At 39.8% G+C, this 23,986-nt stretch overlaps 1 protein-coding gene across 1 annotated transcript in view; it reads right to left on the reverse strand.

The window, feature by feature from the left end:
- Positions 1–279: 279 nt before the first annotated feature.
- The window catches only part of BACE2 (beta-secretase 2), a 47,507-nt gene continuing 23,800 nt past the window's right edge, over positions 280–23,986 (reverse strand). The window contains exons 3-9 of the mRNA XM_059818801.1: positions 18,079–18,295; positions 16,390–16,518; positions 15,039–15,173; positions 11,729–11,830; positions 8,077–8,226; positions 6,738–6,906; positions 280–716 (exon numbers count right to left, since the gene is read on the reverse strand). Of these exons, the coding sequence (XP_059674784.1) occupies positions 463–716; positions 6,738–6,906; positions 8,077–8,226; positions 11,729–11,830; positions 15,039–15,173; positions 16,390–16,518; positions 18,079–18,295 (1,156 nt within the window). The 3' untranslated portion in view covers positions 280–462. The remainder of the gene's footprint in view (positions 717–6,737; positions 6,907–8,076; positions 8,227–11,728; positions 11,831–15,038; positions 15,174–16,389; positions 16,519–18,078; positions 18,296–23,986) is intronic.

Here is a 23,986-nt window from a genome sequence, read left to right on the forward strand (position 1 = left end):
AAACAGAAAGCAGTATTCATTTAATGCAATTAATAAGAAAGATTATTAAGGTTTTTTTTCTCTTTTTCTACAGCCAGGGCTCGATTAGTTATAAAATACTGACAGCTCCTTTTTTTGTGAAAGAGGGATGGACAATTTTGTTCAGACAGTGAAAGAACATCATGGTGTGTTTTCTTCTCTTTTTTTTCCTTTTTTTTTTTTCTTAAAGAAGGTACTATTGAGAGCATAAAGGCTCACTGTAACAAATCCAGTACCGTAGCACTTAAGAGGTGGTTAACAGTGCTTTGGTTCAGAATCAGTGTTAGAAAATAAAGCTTAAAAAGTTACGATGCAGGGTATTTGGCGGGATTTCAACAGCAATTTGTAAGGAATGTAGAAAGGACCAAGGCATTGGCTTCTTCCCCTTGGCAAAGTACTTAGTTCTTCATTCTGTTTAAGTCCCAGGTTTCATGATCAAGTTTCTCATTTCCATCGATGACGCACTAACGAAGATTCGTCATTGACCACGTCATTGTCAGTGTAGCGATGCTGACACCGTGGTGGAATAAGCAGCAGGATAATCAGTACAAGGAGAATAATTCCACACAGACTCATGAGAGCATAGGAGGCAATCCACAACACTGGTTCATGGAAAGAAACACTAGAAACACAGTTGCTTGCAACATCTGCTGTTGTGAAAGGGCCTTCAATCTCAGATACTGGAGAGCCATCAACTTCTGAGAAATTACAAAAGGAAAAACATTAAGTCTGTAGACACCATTTAAAAGCAAATAACAAAAGATCTAGCTTAAATACCTATATATCCCTTTTCCTCCATCATCATACATCTCAGCATACTCATATTTTATTGTTTTTCTCATTGCAATAAAAATACTAGTATTCCATGTTTATAAAATGGGAATCTGAAGCATAAGGAGACCATGATACTTCCACATCTACACAGGCTGTCAACAAGAGAGCAGACATTTAAATCAGGTTTCCCAAAGCCTACATTAAAGCCCAAGCCACTGGATCACCTTTTCTCTCTGGACTAACCTTTCAGAAATGTCAATTTAACAAAGTTAAAAATCCTACAACACCTACAGTGGAGTAGGTCAGTTTTTGTTTGTTTCTGGCATTTGCAACAACTGTAAGAATCATCTGAGGTACTCTTCCATCTTCTGTGTTTCCTATCTTCCAGGGTCTTAGGGAGCAGCATGCAGGATCATTAGCTTCATAGATACCTTAAAGGACTGTATCCTAAACACAAGGTGCAGGGTGGAAAGCAGCACAGATACTCTTGTGAGTGGAGGTGAAAATTCAGAAGGAAGAGGAGGTGAAGCAGGAGAGCTGGGTGACGGCTGTACAGAAAAGGGGAATGGTGGAGAGGAAGGTCAATGTCAGGAGTGAGGAGCTGGGACATGAAGGAGCAGTGTTGTTGGGCAGGGAGGGAAAACCTAACCAAGCAGCTCGAAAAATGGAAATGACAAAGCTAAGGCAAGAAGCATGAAGGGGTGCCTTGGCAGCTCTGTTTTCGAACAGCCATCCATCTCGGTAACATCACAGACTGTGTGACTTGTTTCATTACCATCACAAACCCCTACTTGTTAAACCAGTATTTGCTAAAAAGGGTTATGCTGCCCACGGTTGTCACAGTAACCGTGGCAAGCGCAGCAAAGTTCCCCTGAGTTGTGGACAGGGCTACGCGTATTGTAAAGGCAGAGCAAGTGAGTTGCCTAGGGCAACAAAATATTCAGACCATTTCGTATCTGCAGGTGCGCAGCCACGGAAGAATGGATACCTTTTAGCTTGCTTGGGGCAACTAGGAGCCTGCAGTTAGTACTGTCTGTGCATTTTAACAAGTCTTCCAAACAGCTGTAATTCACTTCTCTAGTCAGATACTTCAAGACACATTTGTGTATTTCTTATGAAGGCCTCAGTTTTAACCTTCCTGCTTAATTTCTTGTTCATTTTATACACAAACACGCTCTTGCCAAACTGTAAGTGATCCTGCCTACTGAAAATAGTATCTCTTATTTACACATATCTTAGACATGACTCCAGAAAGCATATTTAAAGAGATTAGCATAAAATACTCTTTGGAAGGAGGAGGGGAGCCTGGGTTTTAGAAAGGCAGGACGTGGCCTTGAAGGTTCTTTGTGGAGAAATAAATGCAGAATAGGTGGGCTGCTTTATCTGCTATTTACTGGGAGAGATTTTAGTTGATATTCAGTCCCTGGCCTTCCAACGCCTCATATTATTTTAAGGTTTAAGTCTCATTAGACTTAACTCAAGTTAATCGCGGGCTACTGCTGAAAGAGACAGTTCTGCTTGCCCTCACTCCTGTGCCTCGCTGCCTCTTTTGTATTGTTGCTAGTGACTGGTAGGCTGCAAGGAGAGTCAGGGCAACTCACTGATCTGATGGAAAATCAACCTTCATAACAAAAAAAAATGCCCAAACGAGGAATTTTCTGTAGGATAGCTCAAATGAACCAACCCCTTCTCCAGCTGCAAGTGTGGGAAGATTCCTTTAGCAGCAATATGCTGTTAGAGTGGACCGAGTGAAACCTGAGGCTGCACCCACAAGCACCTTAACACTGGTGAATACCAAACATGTGATCTCTCAACTCATCAGATGGTGATAAACTGGCCTGTGCACCCTATATGATCAGCATATCTTTGCCAAGACACTGGTGTTACATAAATATGGTAAGGGAGCTGCACAGTAGTGGACAGACTTGTAAAAGACTACCTAGAAGGTCTGTGGCAGAAATCTGTTTCATTCAGAGTCACAGTATTGCACTTTGTCTACCATGCAATTGTTTCTTCTGGACATCTCACCCCCTCACACCATTTCATCTGCCTCTGTGAAGCCCTGCAGCAAACCCAAACCAAACCACATTTAATACTAATGTGAAGTACAAGGCATAAGTATTGCTACTTAGGAGTTCAGTATTTTGAAGAAGTGAAAAAAAACCACACCAAAACCAGCACAGTTTTCTACCTTGGAGATAGCTTTGAAAATAATCAGTCCCTAATTACTCATTATTTGGCTTGAGTACAATAATTACTCCTATTAAAAAAGGCAATACAAAACTGTTGCCATAGTGGCTGACATTTTAAATTACATTTTGAGAATGCTTCATAGCAGAACAGCCTCTGCTTTCTTCCCTCCAAAAAGTTTTCCCTCACCCTCTTCCACCCCCAGAGAAATTGAGAGGAAATCAAAAGAGAGGAAATTTGCCTAAATTGTTCAAAAAGCCCTTAACATAAACTAACAGTCACATGCGTTTAGCTGAATTAGGATATTTTGGCATATTTTTTTTAGAACATCTGGTGATAGCTACCTACAATAAATTCTTGACCTTGAATAAATGAGATTTTCTTCATAATTGATCATTACAGGACAAAAGTGGCACCTCTGGAAAAATGCTATTTTATAACATTTGTATAGAACTCAAGCACACTCTCACTCACTCACCATCTTGGGGGGTCTGGAAAGGAAGCAAACCTGAAGTTGGATCAAATTTATCATAAAATCGTAAAGTGCTGTTTGGAATGGGCCCCTGGAAGTCACCAGGTCCAGCCTCCTACTCAGAGCAGGACTGTCACCATCAATAGATCAGGTCTGCTGCAGCTTTATCCAGCCAGGTCTCCCTGAGTATGGAGACCTCATGATCCCTCTGGGCAGCCTGTTTCAGTGCTGTACCACCCTCCTGATGAAGAAGAAATTCCTCATGTCCAACTTGAACCTTTCTGAATGTAACTGGTGGATGTTGCCCTTTGTTATGCAGTTTCACTTGCACTCACCCTTGGCTTGCATTCAACTTAATCCCCATAATCTCCAGTTCTTTTTCCGCAGGGCTGCTATTCAGCTGGTCCCTTCCCAGACTGTACCCATGCATGGTGGTTTTCTGCTCTAGGTGCAGAACTTTGCACTTCTGTTCACTAAGACTCTTGAGGTTTCTGCTGCTCAGTCCTTCTGGGGACCTACCAAGGTCCTTCTGGACTGAAGCTCTGCTATTTATCATGCCATCCATTCTCCCGAGTTTAGTGCCCATAAATTTGGGTGCATTCTGTCTCATCACAGTTTAGTGTAGAAGTCATTTATGATTACAGTGCTTGGTGCATTTCTTCCCTAAAAAATACCCAAGTATTGCTCCTATGATCTTCTCACTTACTACAAAAATATTAGGGGTCTAATTCTGCTCGATGCTGAGGTACCATTATGTTGCTTCACTAAGACTAACTAGTTGATCTGAACATCTTGTCTCAAGAAGGGACCTGATCCAAAACCTTTCCTAGTCATCCTGTAAACAGTAGGTTATCCCTGAAATTATCAACAGGCAACTTGAAACAATTTGAAATTAGTAACAGGCAGAGTAACTCTTAAAGGGTTTCACATATTGAGGAAAAGGCAAATTTCCTTTCCTGCTACAATGGAATAGTTTCCTGCAGCCATCTGTCTAACTCTCCTCACTCTTGGTACATCCTGGTGAATGAAAATGGTGCAAGGAGCATTGTGGGATAAGCCAGTTCTCATCTCTAGCCAAGTCTCAATGGAAACTTGGGAGTTGCAATGAAGTTAAGGCTTTTAGTCCTGTTCCCCTCATTTTTGTATTCGGCACATACCTGTTCAACATCTTATAAAAGCACGGGCTTAAATTTAGTGTTAACACTCTATTGTAAACAAGAAAGCATAGGTCATTGCAAAGCCACATCAAATGGTCTTTTATATTTCTCTATTTCTGAAATTTTATGCCACCAGTAATTCAATTCAATTTATGCCCACGAACAGACTAAAAAGCTCCAAATAAATTACATTAATATAGTTGCTATGGAGGACATGGCTGGCCTCCACAGGAAGCCAGTTAGGCAGTTTAATCCCTCACACTGCATTGGCTGCTAACCACTCACAGTTGTGGTTTTCTGATGAAAGTAGTGTTAAATATGGAAACCACAAGCTGTGAAGAAGTAAATTCAGAATAACTGCCACATCCAGCAAAATGTTATCTGCCCCATGTGAGTGGAGTCTGACAAATCAGTGTATCTTGTCTCAGTCAGTGGCTTGTGTCATCTGATTTCTCAAGAAGTTAAGTTCCCATGATGCTAGGTTAGACATATGCATGAAACATGGACAAAGAAACAAGGAGGAAATGCCTTCTAGCACCAGCTGGGTATCATCATGTGTCCAAGCTCATGTAAATTCAGATTTCATTTCTATTCAACAAGCTCAGTTCTTCCTCTTTAGACGAGGTTGTCAGAACTACATGAAGTGGCCAAACTCTATGCTTCTATGTAGCAATATTAACATTAATGTGTTATTATGGCTCCCTGATTCTTTTTCTCAACAAAGATGTGCTGTCAAAGCAGTTCTTATGAGCACCAGCTGGCTCGTGTCCCCTGCTGACCACATGTCGGTCAATATATTCTGTTAAAATGCACCCCCTCCACTCTCCATTAATGGCTGCAGCGTGGCAGGGACAGGAGGCAGCTCTATGCTTGCTAGAATTGCAGTCAGGAAGCACAAGGAAGAATGAAAGGTAGGAAAACCTGGTTTGCAGTATTTGTCTAGTTACGCTTTCCTTCCAGATGCATTCAAAATGTGTCTTTCATCACTGCATGGTACCTCATAGAGGTCTTCATTAAGCAACCCACATCAATATCCAGATTTTCTTTTGTAGCAAGCTCAAAGACGACAATTTTTAACCCATTAACAATGGAGAGATTAAAAAAAAAAAAGCTTTTAAAATGCCCTGGAGCTACAACTCAGCTAGCTAGTATCTCTCTTTTTTCCCCTCAATTACCTGGTTGCATTAAGCACTCAAATACTTACTGCCCTTACACTCTCTAACATAAATACTGGGGATTAAAGAAGCACTGTCAGTTGTAGTCCTTTTCTCATGCAAATCTCAGAAGATACAATGTTTTTCAGGGCACAGACCACTTCTGTTTGGGACAGAGACTTGCATATGGGTGCATGTCCTTTCCCTCCTCTCCCACTTGTGTGTTCTTGTGGTGCCAAAGCAATGTCTCAACAAGGGGAGGAAACCCCAAAACTTTTGGGTTTAGCTTCCATTGGTGAGATAAGAGAAATCATGAAAAAGCAAGAAAGTTAACCAGCACTGTAAAATCAGCCAAAAAGTATGAGCTTTTTCACATTTCCTCAGCCGCTAATTAAAAAATTAATGGCTTTCTACTTAACTGAGAAAACTATTTGTTTAGAACCAACACAAACACCACAAGTCTTAATTTGAGTCCCATTTTCATCTTAGCTCTTTCTTTGAGTATTTCTGAGAGGCTGAAAAGGCACAATTTACATTAAGAGAAAAGTGCGAGTAAGGTACTTCACTGCACATTGCAAAAGTTAGTTGAAGAATCCCTTTATCCTCAAATTAGAACAGGAACTACACAAAACAGAAGCTGCATTAAAAACAGGGACTCGTCTCATGCAACTGTTGGGGAAACTGCACACACAGACAGATATGTCAGAAAGAAGATCTTCTCTCAGAGGGAAGAACACAGAGGGAAGATACCCAGAGCTACGGCTGATTTACTTCAAGCCAAAAAGACTTGCGTGCAATACAACTTTTTTTTTTTCTCCCCTTGAAATCTTAACAGCTTGGGATTGCTCAAAAATACACCCTTCACACTTCATGGGTAACCACGCTTTTCCCCATCAGGTAAGTGGCAAAGGTGTTTCTCTGAAAGAGCAGGTGTTTCTTCACTCACCAAGTCCTGAACAATGTTTCTCTTACCTGCACATGGACTCACTGCAAAGCCCACTCTCCTCTGGGCTCTGTCAAATATTACATAGAAGCCTTCCATGACTGTAGCACCAATAACTAGAGCATTCGTGGAGGAAGAGATGCCGAATCGGTAGCACTGTAAATTCTCTCCTATTCCCAGGATGGGTTGAATATAAAGCTATTTAAAAAAAAAAAAAGCAGCCAGAGTGTAAGATGCAACACCACACAGTACTCAGAAGTTCAGACCTTTTGATTTTTATATTCAAACACTCAAACTCCACTGGAACTACAGAATGAATAGGGGCAAACAGATTTCGGTACATGATTTAAAACTGGTCAAAGCTTCCATGCAGGTAAGAGGTAAAGCTCTTGGATTCTAAACTTAAATTTGAACACAGTCAGTCACTATGTGAAGGTCAGAAGCAAATTCAGAAGAGCCACTTTTTATTGTATTTTCCATGAGGGAAGGATAGCTGAGAAAGAACTTGGGATATGAACTCAAATTAGAGAATAATTTCAGTATTTAAAAAATTATCAGGATGGAATTGATTCAGAAAGCATTCAGTGTCAGCTTCAAGGCTGTAGATTCAAGTCACATTTTACCCCTTGTCTCCTCAGGGAGAAATGAAAGATTGCCAAGCTACATGATTAATACAGAAAAAACTTATCATAAGGCTTTACTATATTTCAAGTTAAAATGTACTTAATAGGTTCATTCCTCCCTTTGCTCCTGACCATTCCCTGACGTAACAGACTGTATTAGTAATGTTAGAGGATACTAGTCTGTATTGCCACGTATACTGGGAGGGGAAGCCAGAGAGGAAAAATAAAAGTGGCACATTATATTCCAAAAGGTGGGATGAAATTTTAATAAAAAGATAAACCAACCAAGTTACAGAAAGTGGTGAAGACATCACATAGGCTCATTGCCAAGACTATCATGTTCAGAAGTGCTCCAACTCAGAATGCCATGAAAAACAAATCAATATGCTTTCCAAAACAAGAAGATCAAAATGAGCAGGCACATTCTGTATTGACATCTAATGTGGCTAAAGCTCAGGAAAACAAAACAAAAACTTGCTTATTTTTCCTGACAATTTGAAAAAAATCATTCCCAACTACATGGACTGCACTCAGAGGGAAACTGTGTTTTTCTTTTTTAGTTTAGGTTCGACAAGTTATTTTCCCTATTTAAAATTTGATTTTTAAAAGTTCATTTAAAAAGATTTCCTTTGCATGCAATAAGCCACTTCTATATTACTGCTAAAAAAGCTCCTATTTTTTAAGAGCATGTGCTTTATAATAGTAAAAATAAATGCATAACTGAATAAATAAAGAAGGTTGAGACCTGTGGTAGGATAGAGATCCGAAACGACCTACTGGAGTTTTCATCCCTGAGGTATATGGAGAGTTTGGGAAATAAGGACCAGGGTCTTTCAGTTTTATCCCAGCATGCAAGCTGTGAACCAGTCCAGAAATCAGAAGAGAATTCTTGTATCTATTAAGAAAAAAAAAAAAAAAAAGTGATACATACAGATTACATACATTTTGATCGATTTTTGTAAATGATCACTACCACTACTCGATACTTTCATTCCCATGGAGAAATTCAATCATGAACACAAGTCTGACAAAGAGCTTTTTCTTTAAGAATCAAAGGAAAAACCCAACACACAAATCAAGGTGCGTCATAACCCATGATGACTTCGAAGAAGGGGGAAGAGGCAAAAGCAAGTTTAGCTCTCCCGTCCCTCCCCATTTGTGTCTCATTACTTCCACTTCTACAATGAACATGTATGACCTCCCTGAGCAATCAGTACCGCAAAGAGGCATCAATAGGCTTTTACTACCTATCTACCTCTTCTCTGAACAGCTCTGACCAAATGCCAATGTTTGGAAGCAGCAGACATTTTTTTAAAAATACAAACCAAAATACAAACCATGTGAATATGTAATGGAGTCATCTCCCTTCCTCACGTACCTACAGCTTCTTACTCAACTTTAGGGTTTTGAAGCCAAGGGCTAAGCCAAAATCTCCTGGCATCTAAGGGAATCAAGATCTGCTACAATCAATGGAAAGAAACACGTCCCTCTGTCTCTTTTGCTGCCCTGCCACTCACTACCAACACAACTTGACATGCTTTTGAAATAAGGTTGATTAACAGTACTTCTTAATATATCCATGGCACTAATAAAGCAAAAAGCAAACCCCTATAGAGCTTCTTTGCCTAAGACAAACATCTTGTGTAATGTTCATGCTCCCTGAAGCTGATCTGTGGCCAGATCAGAGGAAGAACTTTCCTTATTTGAGTGCATTACTTTGTGCTGGTTCTTATCCTCACGTGATGCAACATGCAAGGCAGTATCTTGTTCTGACACTGCACAGCCAAAGCCTCCCATTTGGGTGAAGAAGAAAGATGGAAACCAGCCTCTCCACTGCCCTCATTTGTGTTTATCTGTGATATTGATTATTTTGTAAACATCAGCTCATACATTAGTTATATGTCATTTTACACATGGCATATATTCACCTCACTCCAGATAGCTGCCAATGAAATATTTGTTAGGGCTGCACAGTATTAGAGACTTAATACTTCCAGGTGCTCACCTCTGTTCTTGGGCCAACAAGGGTACACTCACATAAACACATGAGATTTACCGTCATGAACAGACTGCTTTTACCATTAACTCTCAATGCATGCTTAAGTACATCTTTTGGCATGGAACACAACACTCTGCCCCTCACAGCTAAGTCCCAGGCCAGACCTGCTGAAAAATACAGTTATCCTCTCTTTCCATTTTCTCTTGGAAAGCAGAGCTTGTGATCTGAGAAAAACTGCAAGATAGCACCCAGACTGGACAGACTGAGTCTATAAAGTGCTCTATTTCAAGTGCCTACTTTCATTTCCCAGAAAGACTGCTTATTATGTTGCATTTCTTTGCCGTACTTCTGTATGCTGAAGAAATGCATTGGGGGTGATATGGCTGTATGATACCTAAAAGGTTATTAAAATAAAGATTTTAGGTTTATTTGAGCCTTCAACTTATTAACTTAGCATGATATTAATGCCGTGAGTAGACATGCTGTTCTGACTTCAGCTCAGTGAGGTGTAGTAGCTGCCACCCCTCTGTGGCTCATCTCTGCCCATCTGCCAAAAACACCAGCCTTCAGACCTGCCAACATCAAACTGCATCTATAGCTGTTCCCTAAAAGACTTTGATCCAAATAAGTAAGGTTTAAAAAACAATCGGCATCGCTAAAGAGCATAAAGCTCACAGCCTGGGTTTTTTATGGAGCTGAATAAAGGAATACTTCACATGCAGTTATCCCAGCATACCTGAGGGGGCAATAACATGTTGCTGGGAAGCTCATGACAAGCTGCTAGGAGCTGGAACTTGTTAACCTGGTTCACTTTTGGTAAGAGAAGTATGTCTGACTACAGCAGATGATTTTATGTTTCAGTGGTACATAGCCTGCCAGAAGCACAGAGCGCTAAGAGTATGGTTGTGATGCCATGGTACAATTGCTGAAAATACCTGTTTTCCTGACATTGCTCCTACACAGCTGGAATATGATCCTTACAACTTGTAACTACTTTCTTATTTAATAGACTATTTCCTTTGTTTAGAGCTGTGAAAGTAAGTTTTGGTGTGTGCGGGGGGAAAGGGGTACAGCAGCAAGGTCCTTGAGATTAAAAAGAAACCCTAAAAGAGAAGAGTTAGTTTATGCATTTTTAATAAGAAGAGCAAAAACCATTAAGCAGAGTGAGCGAGTGGTTTGCCTCTAATACCTTATCGATCAGTTGACTATTTACTTTTCATGTGGAAGGCCCTAGTTCAAATGTCCCAACCAACATCAGAGAGGAGCGTGGACTGCTATGACCCACTTCACAGGAGGATGCCCTATCCACAAGGTGCCATTACAAGAGCTCTTGGGTAGGCTTCTTTCAATTCCTCCCCCCATCGACTAAAATTGTTCCAGTCAATATATAAGTGCTTTGCAAAGAGAAGAACTTTTCAACCAGGGAATCTGAGCTACATAAGATAACTGGTACATTTATTTCAGATACTGGACACATATAGGCAGTGAAGAACACTTCATGCCAAATCTCTGCTCTCAATCAGGGAGGAAAAGGATCTCAAGCTTGAATTATCAGCATACAGGCAAATACTCTGTCTTTTGGGCAGCCGGCTAGCCAATAGTCCAGTTACTGTATTTCCTGTGATTTGCAATGACTACCACTGTCTGATTGTGAATCCATGACAAAAATATTAAAATTGTTCACATTGAAATATCTGGGATTTATTCTTCATCTTTAACCTTCCTGGTGCTGTTTGTTGTATTCAACCAAAATTTATGAATAGTTTTTTTAACCAGAAAATGCTGCTTCAGTTACTCTACACTCAGAGAAATCCACCATTCCCATGCCCTACTTCTAAAGACCACTCTATTTCCAAAGAAAGATGCTTTTAAACATAAATAATTCAGTAACGAAGGTCAAAAGCAGCTTTATTGATATGAATAATCCTAATGAATGGCATCCATTCTATACAATAATAAGCATTATACTTGGAAAGGAACTGCTTGCAGTAGCAGGTTCTTCTACTTTATAAACAGTCTGTTTTGAATGAAAGGACTGATTTTTGCACTCTTAATACTTTGAATCAGAGGAACAGGGATTATGTCCATGTTTCTGCAATGCTTAGAACAAAATGTTCCATCTCTGCGCTATTTCTGATGCATTTCCATACACACACTTCTTGCCTGTACTCGGAACCCCCTTCTCCCTTCTCCCTTTCCCCCTCTTCCGTTCCCTTTTCCATTTCTATCAGTCATTTCTCACTTATCAACAGGAATAGACCACGAAAGATTCTGCTCCCCTCAGGTTAAAACTCTACGGCTTACAAGGTAGATACCAAAGATGACACTCCTTTCAAAGATCATGTGATCACTTAATAGGAATTTAACATTTCGAGGAGATTTAATGACATTAGCTTACCAGGGACTTGCGAGCTATTGCTTGCACAACAGCACTGAAGACTTTCTGGGGCAGACGGAGGAGCGTGGTTCCACTGTCTACTATCGCTTTATCGGCGTTATACTAGGGAGGGGGTTGAAAAAGGAGAGAAATTACACACTGTTGTTAATGTAAGGCAGATTCCACTGTTCCATAACAATGACAAAGCTGTTCCTTTTTAGTACCTGTCTTCCCAAACCTGCATGTCATACCTGTCAGCAGCTCTCTCTAGTTGATAGCTTGAATTCAAATGAAGTCTAAGAGCAAAAGCAAGATACAGTCAGCCTAGACACAAGAGTGAGTTTATCTGCACCACTCAAGAAATTACTGTGTGTCACCACAGCTGGTGCAAATGGCCAAACCACAGTAAAAAGAAATAAAGCCCAGCCCCTCTCAGAGGTGTGAGCTAATCCACTTTACCTCCCATATGCTTTGGGCAAAAGCACTCTCATTTTCAGTACAGACAGATGCTAAGCACACTGATGTAGCTTACACATATGTCCAAGCCCTGAATCAAGGTCTCTGCTATCATGGAAACAACTCACTCTAGCTTAAACACAATACAACAGCTTACTTTTAATGGCTGGCATATCTAACTTATGAATAGTCAGGGAACATTAGGCCTCATTACATGTCATGCTTGGTACTGGCTCAAGAGTACAAATGCCAAATGCCACACCTTTCTCTCTTGGCTGCTGAAAACCACTACAACACACACAAAAACGAGTACAAAGAAACTGGAAATTTCAATCTTGCTGCCTCAAAATCTGCACTAAAAAACCTAAGCAAACATTTATCTTCATTGTTAAAACCCCAACCCTCAGATTAAGGGATTGCATTAAACTTCAGATACAGTAAACAATACAGTAAACAAAGAATAAATATTTTAAAAGGTACATCTTTTTTCATGAACTCCTTAAAACTATGATTGGTTGTAAAAAAAAAAAAAGACAAGTAGCAGTGGCAGCTGTTTGCATTAACTACTTCTGTTATCACCTTAGGCAGCAGGATCAATATAACTGAACAATGACACATTTAGGGCATAATAAGACATAAGACACAAGGAAACATACAGCATAAGCTTTTTAGGAAGAGGGCAAACAGCAAGTGAATTTAAAATACATTGGTTTAGATGTTATCAAGCCACATGGAATATCTTTAGCGCAGTGACAAAAATAAAAGCCACCAAAAAGTAAAAAGTAATTCTGACTTAGTTATCTTCTTTTTGAAAGAAGAGCTGCTATAGGCTGCCAAGCAGAGCTGAAGGAAAAGCAAACAGGAAACCACCTATTATACACTCAGAAATACTTCTAAAGAGTGGAGAGAAATATCAAGGCAGTGTGGAGTCCATTTTAACAGATTTGTACCACAAATATGCAATCGCCAGCATCCTGGAAAGCCACCCTTGCAAAAAAGTAGGTATGAGGCACAGCCAAGAGGGTCAACCACTAACGTAAACCCATGCAAAATGCCTGGAGTAGCAGGATCGCTCGGCCAGGGACTAAGCACCTGCATTTTCATGCTGTGTACAGCGTACTTGCAGCGGGCAGTAACTTGCCTTCTTAGTCTTCCTGGTTAATATTTAACTGTGCACCCAATGCAGTGTGCACTGCTGGCAGCTCAGTACTTCTCTCAGCCCTGGTCTGCCAGGCTCAAGGCTGCAGCTGCAGTGTAACACTGGACAGATTCCCAGCATTGAAGCGAGGGGACTACTTTTCCCTTGCAAGGAAAGGAGTAGTCTCTGATGACGGTTACAAAAAATGTTCCATTTCCTAGAAAACAACTAAAAGGAGAGAGGGCACATAGTTCATCAAGCTATACAGTGAATTATGCATCCTCTGCAAGCCCCTAACTAGCCAAACTTTAATCATACTAGCTCTCATTTACTGTTCTTCCTCTAAATTTTTCCAGGACGATTTCCTTTGATCAAGAAAGGAATGATGCCTTCTATAACAGTGACTAGCATACTATGCTTATACGTACAATGTGAAAGCAAACCCTGGCTCAGAAAAGCGACAATAACAGGAAACTTCCGTAACGCCGCTAGATTTTTAAGTGAGTTGTTTTCTGGAAACAGCATGTATTAAACCATTAGTACAAGGGCTCCTCTTCAAAAACATGTTGACTATTTTTTAAGGCAAGAAAGAAAAGCAAGCACAAACATTCGTGTTAGAGGACCAGTGGTTTTGCTCTCCTAACAGTGTAATAGAGAGAGGCATTTAAATAGACCTTGTTTTGCTTATTAAGTTGAAAGATGATATGACTAATTTTAAATATTTTATATGGCAATATGATTTCCATATTTTGTACAGAAATATAATATTTATGCACATGTAAGATTTATAGCATGAATTTCACTTAGTTTGTATGAACTATAAATACTTTAGAATTATCACATCCCAATGATTTCCAACTAAGAGAAGAAGCATACAATAAAATTAAGATGTCTAATGAAAACAGGGCATGAAAATTATAGAACTAAAATCAGTACATGAATAGCAAGAAGCAACTGTAAGAAACAAATGAAACACACACATACACACATATCCTCCAGAAAAAAATGAACCAGCTTTGGAATAAAATTGCAACAACACAGTCTTATTAGACTGATTCAGAGATAGCAGAATATTATTCCTAATAAAAACAGAAAACATATCCATCAGGAATAATAACTGGCAAGGTTGAAGTGAGCAAAAGTGGATTACAAAAATAAAAAAAAAAAAGGAGGCGTAGGATGAGATACTTTGGGAAGCTTCCCAGGATGATACCTGCCCACTGCCATCATGAATTACATGCTTAGACATCTCCACATGGGTCAGTCCAAAATCTTCCCTTTTCTTTGTTTGACCAGAATTGTCTTAAAACCCTTCAGTTTGATTTTACTGTATAACAGAAAACCGCGAACTGTAGTTGTTTAAAGACTGTTGTCTCCTTGAATCTTCAGTGTTTAGACACCTTTGTTACAACTGAAACTAGTCAAGAGGCAAGCCCTTCCAAACCACAGCAGCCTTATTTTCAGTGGACGGTTCACTTAACAATTGTAGCTTAGTCCCTAATTTATTGAAAATACTATCAATGACTTTAAAGTCCTCTTTGAAGCAATTTTAGCATGTTTGATGTACACACTGCATTTCACATGGCTTGTTAATTTCTTTTCAAAGTTACCATGCAGCTTTAATTCTCAGAAGAGGCTGCAATACAGATCTGCTTGTAAAGACAAAACTGATCAATTAAGTGTTTTACTTAAGCAACCTTATGTTTTATATAGACAGAAACACATTATCGCAAATACCTCTCTGCAGTCCAATTCGAGGTTCTGTCCTCCGACCTCCAGTTTGAGAATTTCAACCTGGTAATACCACTCCTCTTTGATCGGTGTGTACCAAATATCACCCTTGTACAGACTTGGTTCAATTCCACCCAGAACCTGAGGGAAAAGAGAAAGGAATTCACATGCTTTAAAATCCTGGATGTTTAGTTTTGAGGCAAGTAGAGGAAAAAATGGGAATATTTAATTGTGATACACAGGGCATCAAAATTTTCATTTGGCACCATTTGTAAGGATTTTACTGACAAGTTCTCTGTCAATAATAAAGCAGTATGAAACATCCAGACATTAAGCAGATCGTGCTTCAGTCAACCAGAATTCCCATATTGGGCCAAATTACCAGCATCTTCATCTACAAGCTCACACTGATTCTCTTATGAGAGCTCCATTGTTTAAAATCAAAACGGTATCTTCAGGGTTTAATCTAGGCAATGTATAAAAAAGGGACAGAATATTGAACTTGCACATCATAAATTCACTTTCTCAGATCACAAAAGCCTTAATACTGCTCATTTAATTTTTCTTACACACATTCAAAATGGAATATGACCATCCTATCATTGTTATCACTATTAGCTTCAAACAAAACTTAATGTTGAAGCTGACTGGGACCATACTAGGCCAGACTTTGAAGTGAACTAACATAAGTGAATTCTGTCTTGGGCTTCATGTACCTCAAGTGTGTTAACATTTACAGTATGTGAATTCACAGCAAAATAACTAATTGTGATCAACTCCTGTGCTGATATGCTTATTTCAGCATAATTTGGGAACAATAATTCCAACTCCTGATTCCAGATAAATAATGGCCAATTCTTGGTCCCACTAAAACTGATGGAAAGAATTTCCAGAGTACCAACAAGTGGAAGATCTGGTCATCAGATTTTTTCCTTTAATACATTGTCTACAAAAAAGGAAAAGAGCCTTGATTCCTCTCCCCCTTTTCACATCACGTAAAAAGAAAATTACTGTAGCATTTTGATGAGATTGAACAAGCTTAGCAGCTGAGTAAGGGACTATTCAGTTTGAGAAAGGTAGCAGAATCTGCCCTGAGGAAACACCACAATATTTATGTTTTTCTTTATTAAAATTAAACTTGAAATGTAGAATTTTACTCAAACTTGAGAGAGAAATAAAGAACGGAGAATGAAAATAAATAGACACTTGAGTTTTGCCTAAGTGCTTAACTTTTCCTTAAAAAAAACCCTAAAACATTTAATATGTTTAAACACTAAATTTGGAAGTAGGGAAAGTAGAAAAGAGGGAGAGAGATTAACAAAGATACATCTTCCCTCTCAGATTGACAGATACCCACAAGACTACCTCCGTTGGTACCACTTCCAGAAACTGGCAGTCCAGCACCACACATCTGCAAGGAGAAAATGTTGGGGATCTTTGCTTGCCTCACAAGAGAATCAAAGAACGTCTCCACAGAACTTGAAGGCTTGAAGGTGTTGAAAAACAAAACAAAAACCAAAAGAATTGCAGAAGTATTCATTAAAAAGTTTCTTTGCAGAAATGAGCAAATCATTCAAACAAGACTACTTTTCACAAGTAAATTGAATTTCTGACAACCAGGTGATGAAAATTCTAGATTTAATAAGTCATTAAAAAACCAACATCTGTCATTTTCCTGTTTCTCTTGTTTTTAAAAACATTTTTACTCTTGACCACTGTCATGGAAATCCCTAAAGCATGACAGTATTTTTCAACTGCAGTTTTCAAACTCAAATGCGAGTTTCAGTTTCAGGCAGAAACCCTCACTAGTGCTTTCTGTTTGGAAAAGGCTTTGGGTTATTAGAACAGTCAAATCTAACTTGCCCTTCCCACCTTTCCACAGTTAAAAGGCAGAACTTTAAAGTGAGGATTTTCAGTTTTTAAACAGTTTAATTCTCATGAACTTTGAATTCAATGGCCCTTATTTCCTCTTCTTTCCTTTAAAGAACTTCATATCCAAGCACACTCACTTCAACTGATTACTGTCCAACAGGTTCTTTCCTACGCTGCATGTCATGCTTTCCTTTGCAGTTATTAGAGTACTGCAATTTAATTGTAATTCAGATTTCTGTGCAGGTACATCTCATGACAGGCAGAGACCCTGGCTAGCTTGCAAGGCGCTAAGTGTTCTTACTACACAAAGCACAGGGCAGCCTCAGAAACCAACAGCACTTAAGTCTTTGGAAGAAGGGAAAAATAAATGCCCTGAATACACTATTTGCCCAAACCAGAGTTTGAGAAGCAGCTCTTCTCTGTCTGTTTGTCGACACTGTATGACAGCAAGTATGGCAGAAGTCAATACAATGATCACACAACTCTTGAATAAAGCATTTTAATTCCAGAGTTGGCATGCAGAACTGAATCATTTGTTGTAATGGGATCTCAGTTTGTGAATTTCTCAGACAGTTATGTGTAGGTTGAAAACTATGACTATGTAGTATTCCAATCACGTTTTCAGTTTTAGATTGTAAGGTTATAAATTTTAGACTATAAATTTTAAGTTTAAATTAAAACTTCTACCTGAATTTTCTACCTCCACAAGAACAGGATGTGCTTGGCTCTATGTTCATGAAAACACCGTAGCTAATATTTGGTTTGAAATTATCCATATATGCCCTCCATCTCAACTTTTACTTGACGAATGCAGAATGTCTTAGAATGAACTGCCAAAGGCTTTGCCAAGAAAGTTCATTAGTCCATTGACAAGTCTTGAAGGAGATCACCAGAGCTCTAATACACGCCCTCCACACATATACCAGAAGCCTTTACCCCCATACTCTTGTACTACAAGCTCTGTAAAAGCTAAAAGGAGCTAAATTCAGAGCCTTCATCATCAGAAAAGCCAAAATCCTCACATGGGAACATGGTACCATCACAATCAAATTTATTCCTTCTGGAACAAACGCAAAGGACCCATAGGAAAGAGTGGTTGGAATGGAGTTGTGAAGAGTTAGATTTCTGCTTATTGTCATTGTGGAAGACAATAGCTGGGGAAAGGATGATTTACCTTGGCTAAGGCATCGTAGGCAAGACCAAGAATCCCATGCCATTTAACCCCTGGTAAGAAGAAGTTCTCCGATTCAAGAATGGTAGCAATGTTGATAGTGTAGCTGCCATAGATTCCTTTTGGGATAGTAATGACATCTGTACCCAGCACTCCAGTCCAGCTTCCTTGACTGTACTTAACCGTGACATCAATCCCTTGAGATTTGTAGGTACTTGACCTTTAGAAGGAAAGGATACACTTATGCATGAGCTGTTCATTTACAATGCAAGACAACAGAATATATTCAATCTCAATTATTCCCAGAGAAGAAAAAAGTGAAGTCTCCGAAGTCAATCACATATACTCACAGAAGAAGGGGGATGGATTGTAAAAGCAGTAAAAAATGGTAATTAAAAAAAAAAAAAAAAAATCAAGACCCTGTTTTTATCCTGAAGCCATTAATGACTCAAATCTTCACAATCTATGTCTTTTGTTGTTGTTGTTGTTTTTTTAATCTAAGGTATTATGCCATCTAGTGCAATGTGTCTCTGACTCAGACTGGTCCATCACAATAGGAGCAATACTATTGATGGAATATACTAGACTAAATATATACTAGAGACAGAACGTATTAAGTGGTGCTAGGAAAGGAAAAGCTTCTGAATTCAAATCTAAAATTGAAATGCCAAGCTAACTGAATAGCTGTAGACTAATACCGCATTAATATTATTAAAAAATCCATTTTGGGTAAATTGGAATATTATTGTATTAGCAGTAAGACACAAGTTTTCTAAATCTGCAGGTTGGTCTATCTATCAGGAAGTGAGTAGACTTGGATATTATTAACAAATGATTCACTGACTTGGAGGAGGAAAGCAAGGAGTTCCTTCTAGACCAGGGCCACAAAGGTAAAGGAGCAGTTAAGTATGGCAAGCAAAGAAAGGAAAAGAATCCTGTTTAGAAGGCTTAACAAAAACATTAGAAAAAACTTCAATAGATTTTTCATTTTAAAATCCTGTAGTATAAATATAGTAATCATCTTCCACCCACATCACTACTGAAGAGCTACAAAAGTTCTAGATCCCTTACAATTTATTTTGATCCCATTCCCTGCATACAGCTTCCCCTTCTGAAGAGACAGAAGACCATGCTCAGTTCATCTGAACAGACTTTTTGCTTGACAGCTTTTTAAAAAGTAATGAAAAAAAAAAAAGGCAAGTTTAAAATAATTCTGTAACACCACATTTACATGTGTGTAAACCGATAGAAAGTGCAGATGATTTAGCAAGTGCGGACAGTTTTATCAACCCAGCTTTAATCTAACAGCTGCTCTGACAGAAACAGCCACATGAAGTGGCTTCACAGCCCCCTGTGCCTAAGCTTGCCAGAATGAAGTTGGTGTGATTTTGCTTATTATGGTGAACAACGTTTAGATAGCAACGCAGACAGCTCCCATCCATTCAAGCAGACACTCTATCTTGAGGGACAATTTGGCCATATGGACCATGCAACTGATGCTCTTCTTAGCTAAAGGAGGGAGGGACTAGTAAGAGGCCAAACTCTAACCCTAAGCAGTTCTTGATACTCCCAACACCTAACCCTTCAAGAGTCTTCAGGGCTCAGTAGCTTGTAACATCCAAGACAGCAGAAATACATGAGATAGACCCCACAGATTATATTTCAAAATGCATGAATTCCAGAGATACTGTTACTACCTGTATTTGGTCACTTCTGCTGCTACTGCTGTTTTACCTTTCTGTGTAATTCTGCATTTGTATGACACACAGACAAAGGGACACCTCTGCTCAGGCAGGGTCTTCACAGCACAACTGTGATACTGGCAGTACATTTTATAAATCAAAATAGAGTCTGAATAATTAGTGACATAAGAGAAACTAGGGGCGGGGCAGGAGAGGGAAGGGAAAATACATGGTCCTTCATGTAGAAAAGTGTCTAGCTGTGCAACAGAAGAGGAGACATCTGAAATCAAAGAGAGTGCTGGCAGAATAAAGCGAAGCAAATCTGCAAATACAGACACTGCATGACTAGCAACAGCAGCAGCACATAGCTCTTCTTCCGTAAGCGGTAACAGCCTGATGGATTAAGCTGTGGACACAGAAAGGCTGGGTTCGTTTTCCAGCACGGCTGGTGAACTTTCCTGTGGAAAGGCAGTGCAAGTCACTTCCTCATCCTCTGTGCCTCAGCTTCCCCACCTGTAGAAATGGGTATGAGGATACTCATTTGTAAAGTGCACAAATGTTGTATTGAAGAGAAGTCCTTATTATTTCCTTCAAGGAGCAAAATTCCTAGTGTGGGAAGGGATCTCACATGATCCTGTGGCAGTAAATTATATTCTGTTCTGCAAACCCACTTCCTGCTCCATCTTCTTGACTGTAATCAGCCCGTGTTCTTCCACCTCACTGATCTAAAGGAAGAGAACTTCATTAGAGGTCAAAACTACAGACTTGTTCTAATTCATGGGCTGAGTGTTTTAAAAGAAACACACAGCACAAAAAATTTCAAACAAGCCATTTGGCTGTGATGAGAAAATAAGAAATTCAACTCTTCTGGCAGGACAGAGTGTATCTTAGCCAGAGGCAAGGAAAAAGGCTCCTAGATTATGATGCTGTAGTGCTACTACTCCGTTCTCCTTCTCCTTCCTGGTTACTACCTTCTCTCCAAAGCAGCCAGCAGAAACACGGTCCTCAAACCTCGAATGGATCTCAGGCCTCAGCTGAGAAAACTAGCAATGAGTTCATTTTCTCATGCAGAGTTAGTCCTCATTACCAGCATTACCAGCATATAGCACTGAACAAAATATAGCCAAAATACTATTTCTCATGTCATGCTTCATTTGAAGGAAGCTCAACAATGGCAACAGCAAATCCGCCATGCAGAAAGCCCTACTTAACACCGACCTCACCAAACACATGCAATTCCTTCTTAATTCCATGCTCTCTTGCTGCCCTGCAATAAACCAGGACTTCAGATTTTCCTGCTTACCTATTCACTTTTTCCTAAGCACCAAATCAATGTCTCCACAGACAGCAATGGCAAAGAAGGGACAGAAAACAGCAGTAGGCAAAAAAATCTGAACAGAAATTTTGGTCTCCTCTCTAGTGATAGATGAATGACACAAGATAAGTGATTCAGGGCCAACAACTCCAAGAAAAAGCAAACTATTGCACAACATAAATTATTGATTTTTAACCAAGAAGTCCCACCTAATTTGCAGGGATTCTGGAACAAGTTCATAATTTACCTCAAACCATAAACTGTACAGTGTACATAACCAAACTTGCATGATCATACTGCAAAGCAGCAGCTTACTTTTGCTTGCTGATATATACCTTACTGTATTACCTCAATTTATTGCCTACAATTTTCTTACCTCCCTATCTCTTGGAATGATCAATTCTTGAGCAGTTTGCTCTTGAAACTTTAGATGGTGAGGCAGTAGTACTCACACTGAAATAAAACTGAATACTGTTGCTGAATACTGACAGCCCTGAGTATGTCACTCTTTCACATACTGCTACAGAGCCATCACTAATAATTTAGTTTCAAGTGTAAAAATCCCTTTACACATCTGTTTAAGTAGCTCTTTTATCATAAGTAGCATACTCAACAAAAACTACTTGTTATTTCGAACAGCATGAGAAACAAATGCTGTGATTTCTTTTCAGTTTGGGACAAATTAGGCCATTTCCCAAAACCTTGTACATCATGGCGACTTATACAGCATGATCATCACAGCAGACTCAGAACTTTTCACAGCAAAGTCTTGTCAGACCCACTCAAAAGCCCAAGTTGTGAAAGAGTTCATGATAACATCTTTATTCGTTTTGTACAGAAAGACCCAGATAATCAAACAATAGAATTATACGACACGAATTATGTGACACACAACATCATTTAACAAGCTAGTTCTAAAATTGCTCTAGGAGGGCTTTTCTTGAACAACGTAACCTCTGGGTCCTTTGAAACAAAGATGCTGCCTTTCCTATGCACCTCCTCAATTTCAGTCAAAAAACAACCATGCATTCAATTTCAGATTTTGATAATTTGAATAAAATTAAACTAAGAGCGTGGCAATCAGGAAATTCAGACCCATCACTCACTCTCTCCAACACAATATTAATATTCTAATATGCACCCATCTATAACTCAGCCCCATTAACTTAACAAATTACTAATCCTTCTTTCCCCTCGTCTTCAATTTGCAGTTTATGACTTTGATATGGAAGCACTTCATGACAATATAGGGAAAAACTGCAGGAATAATTACCAGATGAGAGGAAACCTCTTTATTTAATGTTGAAGTGTTCCACATAGTGTGGGAAAAAAGTGCACATAGGTCATTTGTCTCATTTACATATGGGTAAAGGTCACATAGGTAATTTTACAGATCCAGCTGATGTGATATCAAGGCCCCTGTCTGCCATCTATGCAAAATCATGACAACCAAGGAAGGTAACCTGACTGCTGGGAAAAGGCTATCATAAGGCCAGTCTCAAAAAGAGAGGAGCAGCAGGGCCCAATGAACCACTGGGCTTCACCTCAGGTCAGGAAAAGTCTTGGAGAACAACCTCCTGGAATCTGTTCCCAAGCATATGAAGGACAAGAAGATGACTGGCTATGCAGATGAGGAAAGTTCAGTGGCTGTAGCACATCTTGACTTCAGTCAGGCTTTTGACGCCATCTCCCACAGCATTCCCATTCAGAAGCTGAGGATGTGGGGCTGAACAAACAGACCACTGTGTGGGTTGAAAATGGGCTAGACCACTGGGCCCAAACGGCAGTGAGCATTGGCTCAACATGAGGCTCATGACAAGCATAGTGCCCCCCCCCCCCCCAGGTGTTGTGAGTGTAAGAAAAATTGCTCAACATCTTCATCAAGAACCTACAGGATGGCACCCTCAGCACATTCGCACAGGACACAACATTAAAGGGAGTAGTTGACATGCTGAATGGCAGAGCTTGAATCCAAAGCAACCTTGAAAAACAGGAAGACTGAGCCAAGAGAAACTTCCTGGCACTCAACCAGGAGAAGCACAAAGTTTTGTAGCTGAGAGGAAACAACTTCATGCATCAAGACAGACTGAGAAGCAACTGAAAAGGACTCAGAAGGACTTGGGGTGATGGTGGACACCAGGCTGAATAAGACCCAACAGCGTACTCGCTCTGTGCATACAGCAAACTTTACACCAGGCCACATTTGGAGGGCCATGGACAACATATCCAAGGAAGATGCTCTCCCCCTCTGGTCAGCCCTTGGTGAGACGACACCTGGAATAGACTGTGGCCAGCTGTGGGAACCCAGTTCAACCGGGATCTGGAGAAAGAGAAGAGGGACTGGCAGAGGGCTACCAGATAGGTCAAGGTCCATGAACACAGGACCTGTGATGAGAGGCTGAGAAGAGCTGGGCATCAGTTTGACAGACAAGAGGCTAAGGGAAGATCTCACAGCGGCTTACAACAACTTGAAAGGTAGTTACAAAGATGACACAGCCAAACCTTTCTCTGCAGTGCCAGGCAATAACATGAGGGGCAGCACCCATGAGTTACATTTTGTGAGGTTCAGGTTGGACGTTGGGAAATACTTCCCCCACAGGAGAGCATGGCACAGCACTGAAACACACTGCCCAGAGAGAGCATGGATTCTCCACCCTTAAAGGTTTACAGGACTTGGCTGGACTCAGCTATGGCTGACCTGTGACAGCCCTGTCTCATTTGGGATATGTACGACGTTTCTTGCAAACAACATTTTTGAAACATCTAACTGATTTCAGTGGGGCCAGGATCCCTCCCAGATGTCATTTAAATAAATGTATTTAAGGTAGTTAAAGTGGAAGAAGCATGGTATAGCCAGGTTCAAGCATACTAACGGCTGCACTTTATTCTGAGCATATTGTAGTATCCCGTCAAT

Source organism: Gavia stellata, chromosome 1 (genome assembly GCF_030936135.1).
Source record: "Gavia stellata isolate bGavSte3 chromosome 1, bGavSte3.hap2, whole genome shotgun sequence".
Lineage (NCBI taxonomy): Eukaryota > Metazoa > Chordata > Aves > Gaviiformes > Gaviidae > Gavia > Gavia stellata.